The sequence below is a fragment of the Acomys minous genome, assembly GCF_964271855.1.
Source record: "Acomys minous genome assembly, chromosome: 6".
NCBI lineage: Eukaryota > Metazoa > Chordata > Mammalia > Rodentia > Muridae > Acomys > Acomys minous.
In genome coordinates this window covers 23,503,344-23,520,951 of record NC_140487.1, presented here as the reverse complement: position 1 = coordinate 23,520,951, position 17,608 = coordinate 23,503,344, and the positions used below count along the sequence as shown (strand labels likewise).

At 40.0% G+C, this 17,608-nt stretch overlaps 2 protein-coding genes across 7 annotated transcripts in view; one reads left to right on the top strand and one right to left on the bottom strand.

Annotated features, from left to right (window-relative positions):
- Window positions 1–350: 350 nt before the first annotated feature.
- MTERF1 (mitochondrial transcription termination factor 1) lies at window positions 351–5,593 on the bottom strand. 6 transcript variants are annotated; one of them, XM_084784792.1, is made up of 3 exons: window positions 5,298–5,503; window positions 2,498–2,856; window positions 351–1,596 (listed from the first exon to the last, which is right to left on the bottom strand). In XM_084784792.1, the coding sequence occupies exon 3, from the start codon at window positions 1,573–1,575 to the stop codon at window positions 418–420; it is 1,158 nt and encodes a 385-aa protein (XP_084640918.1). In that variant the 5' UTR covers window positions 1,576–1,596; window positions 2,498–2,856; window positions 5,298–5,503; the 3' UTR covers window positions 351–417. The 6 variants fall into 6 exon arrangements, with proteins under 6 accessions (XP_084640918.1, XP_084640917.1, XP_084640915.1 ...); XM_084784791.1 differs by having other exon boundaries at window positions 5,209–5,304; XM_084784789.1 differs by lacking the exons at window positions 2,498–2,856; window positions 5,298–5,503 and adding an exon at window positions 5,530–5,593.
- Window positions 5,594–5,730: 137 nt separating this feature from the next.
- Window positions 5,731–17,608, top strand: part of AKAP9 (A-kinase anchoring protein 9) — a 174,841-nt gene continuing 162,963 nt past the window's right edge. The window contains exon 1 of the mRNA XM_084786927.1: window positions 5,731–5,834. The gene's annotated coding sequence lies outside the window, so the exon portion shown is untranslated. The remainder of the gene's footprint in view (window positions 5,835–17,608) is intronic.

The following is a 17,608-nucleotide window of genomic DNA, read 5'->3' as shown; positions in this document are numbered from 1 at the left end:
CTCCCTCCCGAGCCATGTGGGCCCTGGGCTCCTGTGCCTTGGGACCCCCTTCTCTTCCCTGAACACCTTCCCACCCGATCAGGAGGCCACCACTTATGACCTATAAAACAAAGTACCCACAGAATCATTATACACACATCTTGGGACAGAACGATGGTTCCGTGAGTACAAACACTTTGCCTCCAAGCCTGGTGACTAAGTTTGTCCCTGGAACTCACACAGCAAAAGAGATTCAACTCCTAAAATCTGTCCTCAACCTCCATATGTGCCTCAGCACGCACACACACATAAGCATATGCAGACAGATACACACACATACACTATACACACAAAACACGTACACCAATAAATGTAATCTGAAATATTTATTTAAAAAATAAAACTCTCCCTTTTGAAAAGTCCAAGCTGGAAATAGCACTACACTTCCAAGATTCCTTGCGACTCCTCCAGCACTCTTTTCAATTTAGCTTTATATCTTTTCTGACTCCAAGACAGGAGAGCAATGTTTGATGTACTCAAGTCATAGCCAGCATGTACCAACTCTTTCATCCGGGTTTTCAAAGTATTTATGCTTGAGTCTAAAATTCTCGGATTTTCAATTATTTGTGAGATGCTGATTTTCTCTTCTATAAGACAGTCTATTTTATCATTAAACTTTTTCTCTGACAGGAAGATCATATTCAGATAGCTTAGGACAAACTTCTGTACCTCCTCTTCAGTGCATCCAAGAGAAAGCAGCCTCTTTTTGATATTTGTGTAGTTTCTTTTGGTACAGTCATTGGAAAGATCTAAGATTCCAGCTCCTGGGCCACATATCACGAGCAGAAGATCCCCTTTGTCTAAGTTGAACGTTGACTGTAAAAATTCAATGTTAGTTTTCACCCGTTTGGTGCTCTGAATTAAGATGGAGGGATTTTTAGAAATTATCTTCCTGACAAAATCTGTGGGATCATTGTGACCTAAGGACATACTGGTCTCCTGCAAAAATTCAACCATTTGTTTATTCAAATTTAGACTGTTGGCGAAAGTTCTGGGAGCACTGGTCAGCAGTCGGCAGAGGCACTTACGAGTCAATCCAACTGAGCAGAGGAACTTTATATTATTCTCTAAGTTTATGTTATTACTAGACCGAAAAAAAGACTCGGGAGAACGTTCCAAAATATTTACAATTTCAAGGTCTGATGCCATAATCTTCCTCCACAGATCCCACCGTTGGGAAAGACTCTCAGGGGTGCGTGTTATGGCTCGTGGGTACCTTGATATGATGCTGCCAATCACTTGGTCACTGGCTCCTTTGGACAGAAGGAATGACTTCAGCTCCTGCTCATTCGTAACCACTCTGTTAAAGACTCCAGGCTGCCGTCTCCTTGCCAGGTCGATATCAACTCCCATGGTGAGTAAGTTGTTCAGCAGCTCCTCGTTCTCCAAAGGCTCCCTGGCTCTACTGTCACATTTCACATTGAAAGGCCTAAAGGAAATCGATCTGAGGAAAACTTCTGCTGCATACTGGAGCATCCAACCTCTTGAACCAAAGGGAAAGTTCCATCTCATGTGCCAGATGTTTCTTGATATCATAATCACTGGACAGCCCAAATGCTGTATGAAATAACATATAATATTAACATATATTATTATACGAATGCCTGTGTTAAACAGCCAATAACAATAACATTGATCTTTTAACTACAAGGGGCCTGGCCAGCAGAAGACACCCAGCATCCCTCCAGCTTCCTTGGTGCTGCGCTCACCCGAGCCTCACTGCTTCTGTTGGATCCTACGGGCTCTATCACTTTCAACATCAAGAAGCAGAACAGCAGCCCTGCTGCCCACAAACTGCCCTGCCCTTACACTGTTCTGATTTCACAATGCCTGTGTTGACTATCCAAAATCAGTTCTCCCTGCCCCCCTTTCTGATTTCTTTGGTTCCTGGCATCTTTGGTTTGTTCCTAATAAACGGTTCTTTCACTACTATTTTGCCTTTCAATGTGCCAGCTGTCTGCAATGACCCTGCCCGCACACATTAGATTTCTTTGCTTCTGGCCACCTTGATCTCAAACTTGAAATGTAGTCCTGAAAAACAATACTTCAGATTGTCTAATTTCCATCTTTGGTGTCTTTTTTTTTTTTTATAATGCCCTTTAAGAGGATCACATTGATTGTGTGTGTGTGTGTGTGTGTGTGTGTGTGTTTATAAAATCTCACTGCTCACATCAATCTCTACCTCAGTTTACCAGATGGTTTCCTTGACTGCAATGCAAAATTCTAAAGGAATTTCCGTCTTTGAAGTGCTATAGTTGAGGGGATGGAGTGTAAGTCTGTGGTAGATCAATGTTGGAGCATAGGTTTAACAAGCATGAGGACCTGAGTTCAACCTCTGTAGGTTCAATTTTCTCAACCAATATATTTTATTAACAACTTAGTGACTGAGCATACGTCACTTATAACCTGACTAACCAAAACAATAGGAAATGAGCATTAATGGGCAAAATAACAAAACCTTAAGGATATCAGTTCCGAAGAATGATTCTCCAGGCGTGAGCCGCAGGATTTCTTCTGCTGGAACCTGGGGTAACCAGAACCCAGAACCTCAGCAGGGGCTGGAGCCCCGAAGCCTTCCCTCGAGCGGTTTCTCTCTAGGAGCGTCTTGAAGTGCAGCGATGAACAGCCAAATCTATCCCAAGTCTCCAAAACACTCCTGCCTCCAGTTCTGGCTCATTTATATATCTCCTCCCAGAGTCTGTTCACGGGATCTTTTCAGCTGGCAACAATTAAGCTCCTGCACGAGGTGGTTGCTCTTCTAGTGAATTAACCTCACCTGTTCTCTCACGAGATTGTTCCGATCCCACACTTGGAATCCTAAAAAACAGGTTTATCTCTCCTTCAAACCTCCAACACCAGAAAGGAAAAGGAGGAATTGGTTTTCTAATGTAGTGTTAGGTCCTAAACCTGTGACAAGTAGGTAACTGAAGTATCCATTTAACATATCAAAGCTGACCTGGCTGCTGGATTCTCCCATCATCCCTCAGTCCCTACCTGTTACAGGGGCTCCTGGCTGGTATATTCTACCCCTATCCTGAACTCTCTAGCCCAGGGGTTGGGCTGTCCTTCCCTCTCGACTGCATTTCCATATATATATATATATATTTTTTTTTTAAAGATTTATTTATTTATTATGTATACAATGCACATCAGATCACATTATAGATGGTTGTGAGCCACCATGTGGTTGCTGGGAATTGAACTCATGACCTCTGGAAGAGCAGTCAGTGCTCTTAACCGCTGAGCCATCTCGCCAGCCCCCTGCATTTCCATATATAATCCAGCCCTTTTGGTTCTTTTTTTGGACTTTCTGCCTTTTGGCCTCTTGGCGCCGCTCAAGGTTCCCGTCTTTCTCTCCCCTTCTCTCTCCTCAGACGGCCAGGCTCAAGCTGCCAGTTGCATCCACTCTGATTCTTCCAGACGCCTCTGGCTGTTTTCTCCCTCATATCTGCAACTAACCTTCTCCTCCACCATACCTAGGACTAGTCATATCACCTTTTTTTCAAGGGCGTAGCCCCTAGGAGATCAAACACTTTGATGACAGCCATATAACTAAAGGAATATAGGAAACACTATTTGAACATAATGGCTTTGAAAGAGAGAAAGAGCGAGATCACAAATTCAAATGGTTATGGAATGATGTGAGTCTAGGAGGAGTTGGAGACTTTGATCAAAATACACTGTATTCAATTCTCAATTAATTAATAAAAATATACAGCAAAATAAATTTTAAAATAATGAAGGTTCTAGCTTGCGCAATTCAACCTTTTCCTTTCCAGACACTCATGGGTGACCTCTGCTGGATAACATGACTATATACTATCATATTCAATCAGACATGTTTATAAAGAGCTTTAGAAATAAGCATGCAAAATGATCCCATAGGAGAGAAAACAGTATAATTCTTAAACTATACTTGTCTTACAATGTGAATTTTTATATATTTCATAACATGCACATCACTGAATGATATGTACGTTAAAAAAAAATCAGTCACTAGCCAGACATATACTAAGCCTTCTGCTTGAAGATTGCTACCCTAGACAGCCCTTCTCTTCAGATGATTAGCATTATGGTAAACAGATAAACATGCCATAGAATATGCAAGAGAAATTCAAATACTGATAAACGAAAATTAAGCAAAAAGGTATACCAAGACTCCTAACAAAAGTGTTTTTATAAAAAACCTACTAAGGTTTCTGCTAGATCTATCACAAGTAGATTTTGTCTTTCTTTATAGAACTTGTCCTCCACATAGACATCCTCCTCCCAAAGTCCCTCTTGCTCTCCTGTCACACACATGCACATAGATATAGAACTTTCATGAACCTAAATTCTACATTAGAAACATGTCCTATTATTTTTCCTCATAATTCTCCTAGCACCTTGTTCCCTTCCTCCCAACAGTACTTACTATTTTCATATCAAACACATGAGCACACGCACATGTACACACACACACAAGTATCTTTTCTGAGTCTCACTTTGTAAACTGTGTTTTCTTTCAGAAAAGTTCATTTTCTTAAATCCTAGCTGTATCGCAAGGCCTTGTATAAACACAATCTCCTTTTTAAAATAGATTATTGAGCTGAATTTGTAACCTCTAGCAAGGTGACTACAAAACCTAATGCAATTTTTAAGGTAACTATGGGATAATTTACTTCAATCTTCCTCTTTAAAAAAATTTTTTTTTCTTAAGGAATGTTAAATCTGGCGAATATTATGAAAGTCTCGGTGACTGTTAATAAGTGGGGTCTGTAAGAGGAAGGTTAATGTCCCCTTCTGTCCCACAGCTGGACAGCTAACAGGCTCTTAATGAAAACAGAGTACCACAATCTTCTGACACAGCATTTAAATGTAGAGATTTTTTTACAGAACTACATTTCCTCGTCGTATTTGTCGTTAAGCTAAGAAACTTTGGGTCGCTCCAGAAAAAGTTAAGAATGTTTCTATTGGCTTAAGATGAGAAATTAAGATCTCTCCAGAATAGGTAAGAATGTCTACCAACACATCTCCAATCCGGAAAGGAAAAAGGCAAAATATCGCCAGCATAGAGAATAAAGAGACGCAGGCTACATGCTTCCGCATCATTTTTGTGAGATGCACTACCTCTTGCAAACTAAACATTTCTCAGTCATAACGAAAATAAAACAGCAACGAAATGTCCACCTCCACGATGCTGGGGGAAAAGGCAACAGAATCACAAATGTATTTTAACACCAGAACTCAACGTTTCATATACACTGTCTTCTTAATACCTCGCATGCACAACGACGTAAGCGGTGGACACTGACCCTAAAGTTACAAAATCTGACACAACGCTCCTTTACTGTATGAAGCGTAGTCTAAACTCAAAACCACCATAATTCCTCATCACAGGCTCTCCTTCCCCCACAGGGCAATTCTGCAGTGTTCAGCAGAGACATGCGACCCGCTTAAACACACTACAGCAGCTCCCCAACCTCACCCCGAACCGTACATTACACTCACGTTCGGAACCAAAGCTCGCGGTAGACACCTTTTACTTCCGCTTCTAGAAGCCCAGAAGGGATGAAAGGGCGGAAGTAAAGACTAACTTCCGGCCTCCGGACGGACGCAGAAGAGACGTCATCGGCCCTGCGCCCCCAGGCGGCAGTGCCTAAATCCTCTCAAGTCAGACCGCTCGAGCCCAGCAGGGGGCGGCAAGAGACCGTTATGGAGGCCGGGTCTCGCCTGTGGGGCTGGTTCTGGACCAGAGGGTGCCTACACATTTTCATTCTTGCAGGGGCTGGAATCCTGTCTGCACCAAGGAACAGGTTCGGTTTTGAGCTCTTCTTTTTAGATCGCTTTATAGACTTTTTTCAAAATCTTTTGCGTTTTTCTGGTTGGTTTGGTGTTTGTAGTAATAAAAATTTCTCTTTGGGAATTTAAATTATTAATAATCAGTTTACAGGGAAAATGAGACGGTTGAACACAGTTCTTCAGCTTGAGGGGTTGGACTTGAAAAATATTCCTTGCCTGTGTTTATTTATGCAGTGGCTATTTACCAAGCACCTGTGCATCCCAGGTCTGTTTTACATTCATGAATAGGGAGGGGAAAGCAAAACACAACCTTGGCCTTCTGGACCTTAATTCCAATGCTCTGGCTTCTTCTTGAATATAATATTTTCTCTTTGGCATACCCCACGCATTTTCTCTTACAAACACCAAGAGCTGGCTTAAGTCTCTATGAAACCGATGTCATTGAGGAAAGGAGGAAGTGAAAAGTGAGGAGCAAAGAAGAAAAGGAAACCAGAACTAGGAGGGATATGGAAGAATTTTTCCAAGACATTGTTCTGGAGTTTTCATGTTTCTTGGGTTTTGTTTTGTTGTTTTTTTCAATGATGATTAAATCAGCTTTGTTTCAAATTTGTGTTACTATGGAAGTATCTCTCCTTTACAGTTTCTTTTCTAAAAAGATGATGACTTGTAATGAGGCTTGTGATTTTAAATGACCTCACTTGAAAAGAAGTGAGTAGGGAAGTCTACATTAAGACAAATGCCTCCCTAAATTAGATTTAAAACATTCCAGTATTAGATTGAATGTGAAATTCAAATGCCAAGTCTATACTATTTTCAGAGTTGCCTTTCCCCTTTTATAACCAAGATTAATAACAATGATATAATAGCAATAATTAACAATAATAATAACTATTGTGCCTGATATGCCTGCCTGAGTAGCTTTTCCTTGGTAAGTCCACAGATCCTGACTTTACCACTCAGTTTGAGTCTCAACAACCCAATTAGTCAGAAAGGAATAAGTCCTCCATTCCTCTAAGAGAACCCCCAGTTAAAATACCACCATCCATCGATTCCAGGATTCAACAAACAAATGCCTTCTCTACCTCCTCCTCAATTACACAAATTTTCCATTTTCCTGTAGTTTCACTCAAGGTCATTGTCGTAGTTAGGGTTACTATTGCGAGGATAACACCGTAGCCAAAGCAACTTGGGGAGGAAAGGCTGTGCTCAGCTTGCACTTCTGTATCACTGTTTATCATCAAAGGAAGTCAGGACAGGAACTCAGTCAGGGTATGAATCTGCAGCCACGAGCTGATGCAGAGGCCATGGAGGAGTGCTACTTACTAACTTGCTCTTCGTGGCTTGCTCAGCCTGCTTTCTTATAGAAACCAGGACCACCAGCCCAGGAGTGACATCACCCACAATGGGCTGGGTCCTCCCCAATTATCAATTGCTAATTGAGAAAAATAACAGACTTGTCTACAGCCTGACTTTATGGAGGCATTTTTCTCAATCAAGGCTGCCTTCTCTCTGATGACTATCTTGTCAAGTTGACATAAATCTAGCAAGTACAGTCATCCAGGGAACTTAGGTCTCTACAGAAAAGTTCTATACTTTTGCTTGTGTCTGTTTTGTTTGCACATGAAGACTCCATAGGAAGTTATGGATGAGTAAACCAGTAAAGTCACGCAGAGAGTTTCAAGAAGTTCACATACTGCACACTAGCAACAACAAAAAGCTAGCTTCCCTTCCCTTTGAAAACAGTTGCTTTCTAATGACCTCACAGTCCTAAAGACTTTACTGCAGGAAACCTGCTTTCTCGGAAAAGTGCCCAACCAGAGGCCAGAAAGCTCCTCAAGTCAGATTTCCTATTATAACAAAGCCTGTGGCAAAGAGCTGGATACAAACGTAGGAAATTTGCTGGCTGCAGACCGGAAGGGATCCTGGATTCCCATGGAGGTAGGCTGACAACATAAGCAGGACAGAATTGGCCAAGAGAAACCAAATACTCGTTGGAAATCCTAGTTAGCCATGAGTTTAAATGCATGTGTGATGTTTTGATCCTACAGAACTATGTCTTTAATCAATTACCACGGAGTAATTTTTAATCTTGGTAGAGAATTTTGCTCAGCAGAGAGTTGGAAAGCAAACACTCAGATGAATGGCATCTCCCTTGTTTGAAACACTTTACAGTATGTTTAAAGATTCCATCCTTGGAGATTTAGTCCTCATTTTTATAGTGTGATAGATTTAAATTTACGTGGTTTGGTATTGGTGGGATTTTATTTTGTTTTTTCAGAAAAAAAACACCAGTTATTATTATCTAAAGCTTACAGACTCATTTGTATATTATTATTTTCTCCAGTCTTTCTTCCTGTCTTTGATGCTTTACTATTTTATTCTCCCTTGTGTGTGTGTGTGTGTGTGTGTGTGTGTGTGTGTGTGTGTGTGTGTGTGTACCTATGTATATCTGTCTATCTCTGTACATATGCGCATGCAAGTAACCTAGGGAGCCATAAGAGGGCACTCAATCTCTGAAACCTTTCCAAACCTTCTTCTTTCACATTTCTGTATAAATAGGAATAATCATTCCCATTTCTATATTTCTGAGCATTTTTGTTCAGTCATTGTAATTCTAAATTCATTCATCTGTTTTTAAATGACTTTAGTACATACATGTCTGTTAAACAGGGGTTCCTTGTAGACAATGTGTCACACTCATCCTTGTGGAATCCAACTCCCTGTTGCCCTCCCTTCCTCTGGCTCTGCTAACTGCACATGATGCCCCTGGTGCATACACAAACCAGAAAAACTGAGCCTTCCAGTAAAGAATGCACATCAAAAAGCAGCAAAGGAACCTGTGCACAGTGATAGAGTTTGCATGGGCATACCAGCAGCCTTCAGTGACACTGTTAAATTGACTGGGTCACATTTTCTTTTTTCTGAATGGTCCCCTGAACTTCAGACTCTTCTATTTTTGTCCCAGTTCCACTACATTCTGTGCTAACTCCACACTAACATCTCTAACACTAACATGAGTCTCAACAAAAAAAAATATTTTTAATCTAGGCCCCTCCATTGTTGAAGCAGTGGGAATACCCCACTATGGCAAAACATATTTTCCAACAAGCCAGTTTATTATCCTGGTTTTTCAGAGAAGATAGACACAAAGAACTTAAATAATTAGTCTTGTATTGTATAACTAAAGTATAAGCAGAAGCTAAACCCATGCTATCTGACACCAGTCTCAGCTCAGAGCCAAACTCTGCTAATCCCTAGGGCACTCCACACAATGCCTTCCCTAGTGAGTGCATACAAACATTACCTGGGGTAGAATGGATCTGTACTTTTCAAGAATTCAGAAATATATTAAGCCTGAGCATCATGAGAAGAAAAGACCAAATACATGATTGTCCAAGGAAAGCAAGTTGTATTTCAGGGTGCACTGGGACTGGCCAGCCATCTGTCTCACCCTAAGTCAGGATTTGAGAGAGCAGACCTTTCCAGCCTCTTGGAGTGTCTTGTATAGGAGATAGAGAGTGCTGCAGGGGCAAATCGTTGGCTGGTATACATTGTTAGAGTGATACAGTGAGGGCGAAGGAACAAGGACCGCCACGTGGACGGGCTCCCAAGCTTAGTGTAGGTTGAAAACATGTTTTGCAGATCTAAGAAACAGTCTTGATTATTCTTAATTACAAATGGACACTTTGAAGTTGTAAGGACTTAACACAAGACAGACAGGAATTTATTCTTGATTGTCTTAACTCTAAACAGACCCCTTAACCTGCAAGATTTATTTTTTCTATTTTGGTCTTCCACTATTTTGGTCTTTTAAAGTATCTTGGTCTTGTTTTGGTCTCACAGCATTCACCTGTAATATATCTAATTAACATTTTCTGCCATTTTCCTGTATATCTATAGTTTCTAGGTTTTCTTGGTATTAAGTAATGTGTTGACTCTAAAACTCTGTTTATACATTTTTATTTAACCATTAGCGGCTAGTCAATACTTATGTGCCAACTGTGTGGTTATGAAAGAAGCAATGAAACATGAGAAATACCTCCGGTCTTTAACATGACTAGTGAGAGAGACTTTAAAACACTGAGCTCTATCAATTCATATCCAAGGGCACATTCAGTTCTAAAACTCTGAAATTCTATGCAGTGGGAACTTGTGTCTCTCAGTACCTAAGTAGTGTGGTTATTTATCAAGAAGATGGCTTATTTTTTTCTCCTAGCCTGTGGACTCAAGTTATATATATAAAAAAAAGGATTCTGGCAAGTTTTTTTCCAAGTATATTTCTTTTTTTAATATACATTTATCTTATTACACATAAATAAAATAAACTACACACAGCAAAAAGAACCATGAAACAATCAGGAATTATATAAATGTTACATTCATAGTGATTTGTCTTTTTGTATTTGGCAAACTTGAAGAAAGCATCTTTCCTATCTTAGTGCATCTAAAATTCTGAATGTAACTGAATATCTATTGTATCTCATCTCTATCAACATAAAACATCTATCTAGACCTAAAAACATCTTAACCCCTAAACAACTAAGCTTAATTGTAAAACTAAACTATCTGATCTTCAATCCCATCAGGGACTTGAGAAGGAATATAACTTAATTACCTGAGATGCTTCCAAAGTGAAAAAAATGAGAGACAGTTTGCTGCCTGAACAGTCACCCAAAACTCTCTGTGTTGGAGCATCTTCTTTTGCCTTTTGGCCCAAATATATCTGAACAGACATATTTGTGAGGCAGGAACTATTGAGGACTTGCTTACCCTATCTTGACAGAGTGTGAAAAAAAAGATTCTGGTAAGTTTTAAGTGATTGCTTCCTTGCTGAGTTTCGGAAATGGAAAATACGTGCCACTTCTCAGCCGCAAACGAGAGGATGTAGATCTGCCCCAAACAAAGCTGCATGGAAGTTTGGCTTACTGCCTCAGCCTTCATCACTGCTTTACAGTGTCTACAGACAGTGTCCTCAGCATCCCACTGGTCCACTAGCAGGCCAGGCAGACAGAGAGTGCTCCCACCACAGTACTACGTGCAGTGCTCCCTTCACCACCAAGCATCACCATGAGGTGGGTGCTTGGCTTTGTCACCTCTGCACACCTCACATCATGCATATCTCAACCCTAGCTGCATATTGACATCACCAAGGGATCTTTTGATATGTACTAGAACCCGGCCTCCACCCCCAGGGAGTCTTATTTAATTGGTTTGACCTAAGGATCAGATAATGGTGTGGTTGTTTTTCATTCCTGGCAATGGTTCTAATGTCTAGGCAGAATTTAAAACTACTGCACCTTTGAGCCTTAATTTGTACTCACTGTCTATGACTAAACTCAACAGGGAGGCTAAGTCTCTTCCTAGTCAAGGGGAATTCAAGGATCTTTAGGCAGGAGCACCACAGTTCAACACTCCCAGTTAATCTACAGAGACCTGGACTCTTGGTTGCAATAATTGCACATCATCACTGCTGTTCCTTGTGGTTAAATCTTCCCTCAAAAGAACATGAGGGGTAGAAAGGGAGCCAGTTTCTAGGAAAGCAAAACCAAGGATGTTTGTTCTAGTGCCCCCTTCCTGCTGCCCCTATGCCCTCCTCAAACCATTTTCACACAAGTCGTCCTGCGGAAACCCATGGCCTCGCTGCTCTTCAGTAACACCTGGTGTCAAGCTGCCAGGCATTTCTCAGCATCTCTCTCCCTCTGCCTGTGGCAACAGTACATGTGATTGTTCCGAGGATGGTATTTTGCTCTCTCCATCTTGTCCTGTGCCTAGTGATGCCAGAATCTTCTCTTTCTCTTGCTGGATCTACAAACCTCTCCTATCCTGTGGTTTAATTGTGCTTATGTGTACTATATTCCTAGTGAAACCGTTTCCTCAGAAACCTACACTCAGTCTGGTTTGGTGGTGTTCATGTATGTACCTACACTTAGGAGGCTCTGCCGGAACAGAGTGGGTTCGAGGCCACACAGTATGGCCTAGGTTCATTAAAACAAGTGAGGAAACAAATACAACTTTAGAGAGTAAAGAAAGGAGAAGAGTGCGGGGAGGGAGGGATGGAAGGAGGGAGGGAGAGAGGGAGGGAGGGAGGGAGGGAGACAGAAACAGAGAGACTGATATTCAAGAGCACAGCATAATAACTTAATTATTATTTTAAGTTCCTTAACTAAGAAGTCCACCTTTCTAGCATCTAAGGAGAAATAGAAATAAGAAGGCTGATTTTTTTTTCTTTTTATTGTTAAGGCAGGATCTCACCACATAGCCCTGATTGGCCTGGGAGTCACTATGGAGACAAGACTAGTTTTGACATAGGACCACTTCCTTAAAGAACTTGAATTAAAACCTGGCTGAAGGCAGGTTTTGATGACGTTTCTGTTCATTTGATTGGTAAATTTCCAGCTACTATTAAGCTGGGGCTTGCTACTATCTTTTGTGATCTAGCAGTAAAAGAAAAATATGTGATCTTTCAGTACAATGTGAGTTTTATGAAATAGTACCTTTGTACTCAAGTACTATGACAGGTTTTATGGTTTTCTTTGTACATTTATTTACTTATTATAATTTATTTATCTTACATCCCGATTGTTATCCCCTCTCACTTGTATCTTCCTGTCCCTCTTCTGCCCTATTCCCCTCCTCTAGGCCTCTGACCACAGCCTATCAGGTCTCATCAGGATAGCCTGCATCCTCCTTTCCTCTGTGCCTCAGTGTGCCCCAGTCCCTCCCCCCTCTAACCAAGGAGAAGTAATCAACTCGCAGGTGATCAAGTTGCAGGCAACAGAGTTCATGTCAGAGACAGTCCCACCTCCCTTCCCTACTATGACAATTTTTAAAACAATTCCTATTATGCCTACAAGAATTGTCATAAATTTGGTTTTTTAATTCAAATAGTTGTCTAATTAAAAATAAGCATCTGAAATGTTTTATTTCCTTGGAATTAATTATAAACCTGTGCTTGGTCTTTTTTTCTCTCCCTCTCTGTTACCCAGACAGTGTGCACTTCTGCTATTGCTAACCTCATAAAAAGAGTTTCAGGTGTTTTAAAGTACATAAAACAACTCAATATTTCTCTGTTATACAAGTGAGAATGTGGTCTTTATTGCCCACTATTGCAGTCAAGATTTGTAATCTCCACTATTTTTAGGACCCATCTAAATTAGCCATTGTGAGTCAGGTGTCCCAGTGTATTTAATTAATTGCTTGCATTATCTGCATCCCTCCTTAAGTCTCTCCTGCGGATGGATTACACCTACAGCCTAAATTATTCATCTCACCAAACTTTCTAACCTGACAAAGCCTCTTCCGCTCTAAGCTAGGATGCTATTAGGAAAGCAATCCTCAGCTCAATAAATTCTGCCTTTTGTAAAGAGAAAGGTAAAGAATCATCATGTCTAAAGATAGATACTTAGAACTTCACATTTATCAGACCATATGTTGTACCAATCCAAGGTTCCGGAAAGAAAGGGATCCTTCTTCCGGGGGTATGTATTCCTAGTCATTCTGCGAACTCAGTGCCAGTTCCTGTGCGTGATGGTAGAGTTGTATAAACTGATATGAGCTCCTGAGGGATGGGAGGGCAAAGGGAAGGGCTCACTGAACTCCAGTGATGGGGCATGCATGCATTTGCACCTGTGTTGTGAGAGAGAATGTCAGAATGTGCAGTGTTTTCTATTGTACTTAAGATTGTTTAAGGAACTTATTTGCTGTGATTTTCTTTAAGAAGATATAGGATTTGGAAGTCTTCACCTATAAGCAAGATAGAATTCTGTGAAAGTGTTAAGAACTTTGTAACTCTTTTCTCTTGATTTAAGTTTTAACATTTTTTATGTAGTAGATATGCACTTCATGGGTTTGTGGTTGAAAATGCTTCCAAACTTTGAAATAAGTTTTCAGAAATAAGGTTTGTATTAATTTCTTAAATGTTTCACAAATAACGCTCAAAATTATGATTTGTAACATATCTTCAACCATGAAAATTCTACTGTCTTCAGAAATGTTATGCTAGAAAATTATGCTTTAGAATATTATGCTAGAAAATTACTCCAAGACTATCTTGTATACCGAATTAATTTGTCCCAAACAATTCCAGGGCCAAAGTGGAGTCTCTTGTCTTTGCAGCCATCAGCTCTCTGCTCCTAGTTAGATGGAAGAGATCCATCTACAACAGCATATTCCCAAGGCAGGAAAGTTTTCAAATATTCAAGTTGAGAGATCCAGTCCTCGAGTTGCTTGACATTATATGCAGTTATTTGTAATAGTCAGAATGTCAGCTAACACAACAACATAGTGCTCTTTAAGTGAGGACATGAAAAGCAGTTATTAGAATATATGTTTATCCTGCCTTATGATACGCTTGATTTAAAAGCTGTGTGTGTGTGTGTGTGTGTGCGTGTGTGTGTGTGTGTGTGTGTGTCCATGCACACACGCACATTATTTAGTAGAAAAATGAAAAGTTACATAAATAAAAAATAAATCTCTCTTTCTTTTCTCAGTCACCCAGTTACCTCTGTTGATGCACTCTATCCAGTGCCTTGGAGGGTCTTCCAGTATAATTCATGAATTCACCAGCATACAACTCCCTGTCCACCCATTTTCATCCACATATCCCTTTCTTTCTTCCTTCCTTCCTTCCTTCCTTCCTTCCTTCCTTTCTTTCTTTCTTTCTTTCTCTAGTTTGTGTGTGTTCTTTCCATTCTCCCTCTCTCCCTCCCTTATCTCATCTTATGAAAGCCAATATGATCATATTCTTATCTGTTCTTGATTTTTCAGTTTTGAAGTTTGTTCTGAGTCAGTACATACAAAGACCACTGTTCCAGCTTGTGGCTGCATAGTGGCCCACTGTGTGCAGTTAACGTACCTGCTGTGTGAAGTTAGTGTACCCTCCTAAACAGTCTCTTAGCATGAGCGTCAGGATGCTTCCATCTTCCACCGTCACAAGTAGGCAGCAGCAAATATTTTTGTACTGGTGTTAAATAATGAATGTTATCTGCAGAACAAACAACACCTATACCCTGAAACTTAATCAGAGTAGGAACACTTTCATTGTGATAAATAGACCCAAATAGAAGTTTACACCCATTTTCACTTGCAACAATAATGTATGAGAAGGGATCAACATATGCCTATGATCAACTTATTTCCTTGTCCAAAGGTAATAGAAGAACAATATTGTATTTATAGTTTATAAATTATGGATAAAGAGCCTTTGGAAATAAGAGCAAGCTGACAGTGTGCAGCAACTACTTCAGTTTGTTAATGAGCATACAATTTTCTAATTGTATGATAAGAAGTATTTCATTGTTTTGTTTGTTTGATTGCTTCTTGTCTGTTTTTATTAGTTCTGTGATAATCTTATACAATGTATTTTGATTATATTCAACTCCTCCCAGGTCCACCAACCCTTACCTACCCACCCAACTTTATGTCTTCTTCTTTTTTTTTTTTTTTTAACCAGTCCTTATATTCTTGGCTGTGTGGCCTTCTTCTGAAATGTAGTCACTTTACTAGCAGGAGTGCTCTTTTAAAAACTGACTCTCTCCCAGAAGCTATCAATGGCCAATAGCTCCTCAGAAGGGCTGGGACTTCGTGCCCAGCTCTCCCATCCATGTTGGGATTTGATCTAGCTTAAACGTGCACAGGTTTTGTTCATATTGTCACAACCTCTGAGAGTTCAACATGGGCAGCTGCCTTGCCTCTGGCTTCTACATTCTTTCAAGCCCCTTTTTAGACAGTGACTCCGGAGCCTGAGGAGAAGAGGTGTGAGGTACATGTCCCAGTTGAGGCTGAGCACCTGGCAATGGCTTTTTCTCTCCCCTTTGACCAGTTGTGAATCTCTGTGCTAATTACCATCCACCACAAGAAGCTTCTCTGATGAGAGGTGAGCGATGCATTGATCTACGGGACTAACAGAGAGTCCCTAGGTGTCAGCTTAGTAACTATGATCCGATAGCAGAATAATCATAGTAGAGCCTTCATTCCTGAATTATAAAGATAATTGCATCTTTGATTCATGCCGTTCTGGAAGTGTGTAGTGTGGGGAGTGATATGGAGAAGTAAAGAATTGCAGCTCAGTCAAATTTGGCATCTTTCTGCAATAAAGTCTTATCATCAAATTCTGCAGGGTAGCCAGTAACATTAACAATAGCCTGTGATGTTATCCAAATGGATTTTTCTGATTTTACCCAATTGTTTAGCATGCTGTTATTATAGCCCTGAGATCAAATGACAGAGTCAAATGTGGCAAATACACTTTTTCCAGTCCTTTGTCTTACCATAGAATTCTAAGGCATAGTTTACCACATTTAGGAGTCACATATCATGACTCCAAAATCAGATGCATATCCCATGAAGATGAGGTAATACATCCCTTCAATAATAGGCAAGAAATGCACTCCTATTATTAAACAAATTTATTTGCCACCAACCTTAAGGGTTCTTTCCTTTCTTACTGGTAATACCATGGTCAACTTCACTAGTGGTAGAATCAGCCCTGTATGTGATACCAAAGCAGTGGGTAGGTGGTTCTAAGTTAATGGCCAATTCTTGATCCTATTGCTCCTTTCAACACCAAGCTCATAGTTATAGCTACTTAAAGTTGGCTATCCTTGAGTTGTCCTAGAATTTTACAGATAAATGTCTTCTGTTTCAGGGAATTGACATTATGAAGAGAATCCATTTTCCATTCTCTAATAAACAAGTTTCCTTGTTCAATTTGTAGGAGTCAATCTCAGCATCACAGGAATAATGCATCTCCAAAAACTGCTACCATGGTAATAGAGTAACTGAAAACGTTCCAAACTGCTTTATTGTGATGGCTCGTTTCTTCCATTAGAGCAGAAAATTTGACTTTCAAAACCTAAAAGGCTGAAGTGAAATGTCTCCCAAGTGATTACTACTTGTATGTATACCTATGATGTCATCACAGCTAAACAGAACGGGAGCAAGTTACTATTCCACAGACATTGCCTGTGTGGAATTTCTATGGATTTCCTCATCTATTAGTCTTTTAGAGAATTTCAGATACATTACTGAATAGAACATTTAGCTACCTTGGCAACCAATATTTTCATAATTGATTAAAAATCAGTCATCCAGAGGTTAGGGGGGTACAGCTTAAGGACAGCGCACTTGGTTTGCATCTGTGGAACCTTGAAACTGATGCTCTGACCCACCAAGGCATCCAAATAACTGGATGGTGTTATTAAAATGTTCATAAAATCAGTAAAATATTTCTTTTCCAGAATATGTTTAATTATTTTTGAAAGAAACATTAGCAAGAAATTTACAGCATCCAGTTAACTTTCTTCACCACTTGTCAGTATAAGATCACAATTACTAATTTGCTATAAAATATAGATAAGTAGTGTTTTATATCCACTAGCTCACTTCATTCTTATAATAACTCTGAAAATTAAAGTTGGATCCTTTATAAAAATGAGGAAATTGCAGGACTAGGGAGTTAAGATGCGTCTAGCTACAGTTTGTGTGACTGAGGCAGAACATAAATGGAAACTGCATCTCTCTGGATGAGTCATTTTATTTTTATTTATTTATTTATTTATTTATTTAGTCATTTGGGGCTTTTTTTTTTGAGACAGCGTTTTTCTATGTTATCTTGGCTGTCCTAGACTTCCTTTGTAGACTAGGGTGGCCTGAAACTCACAGCAGTCTGACTGCCTTGCCTCCGGAGTGTGGGGATTAAAGGCATGGGCCATGACCCCTGGATCTAGATGATTTTTTTTTTTTTAGTTTTTCTGAGACAGGGTTTCTCTGTGTAGCCTTGGCTATCCTG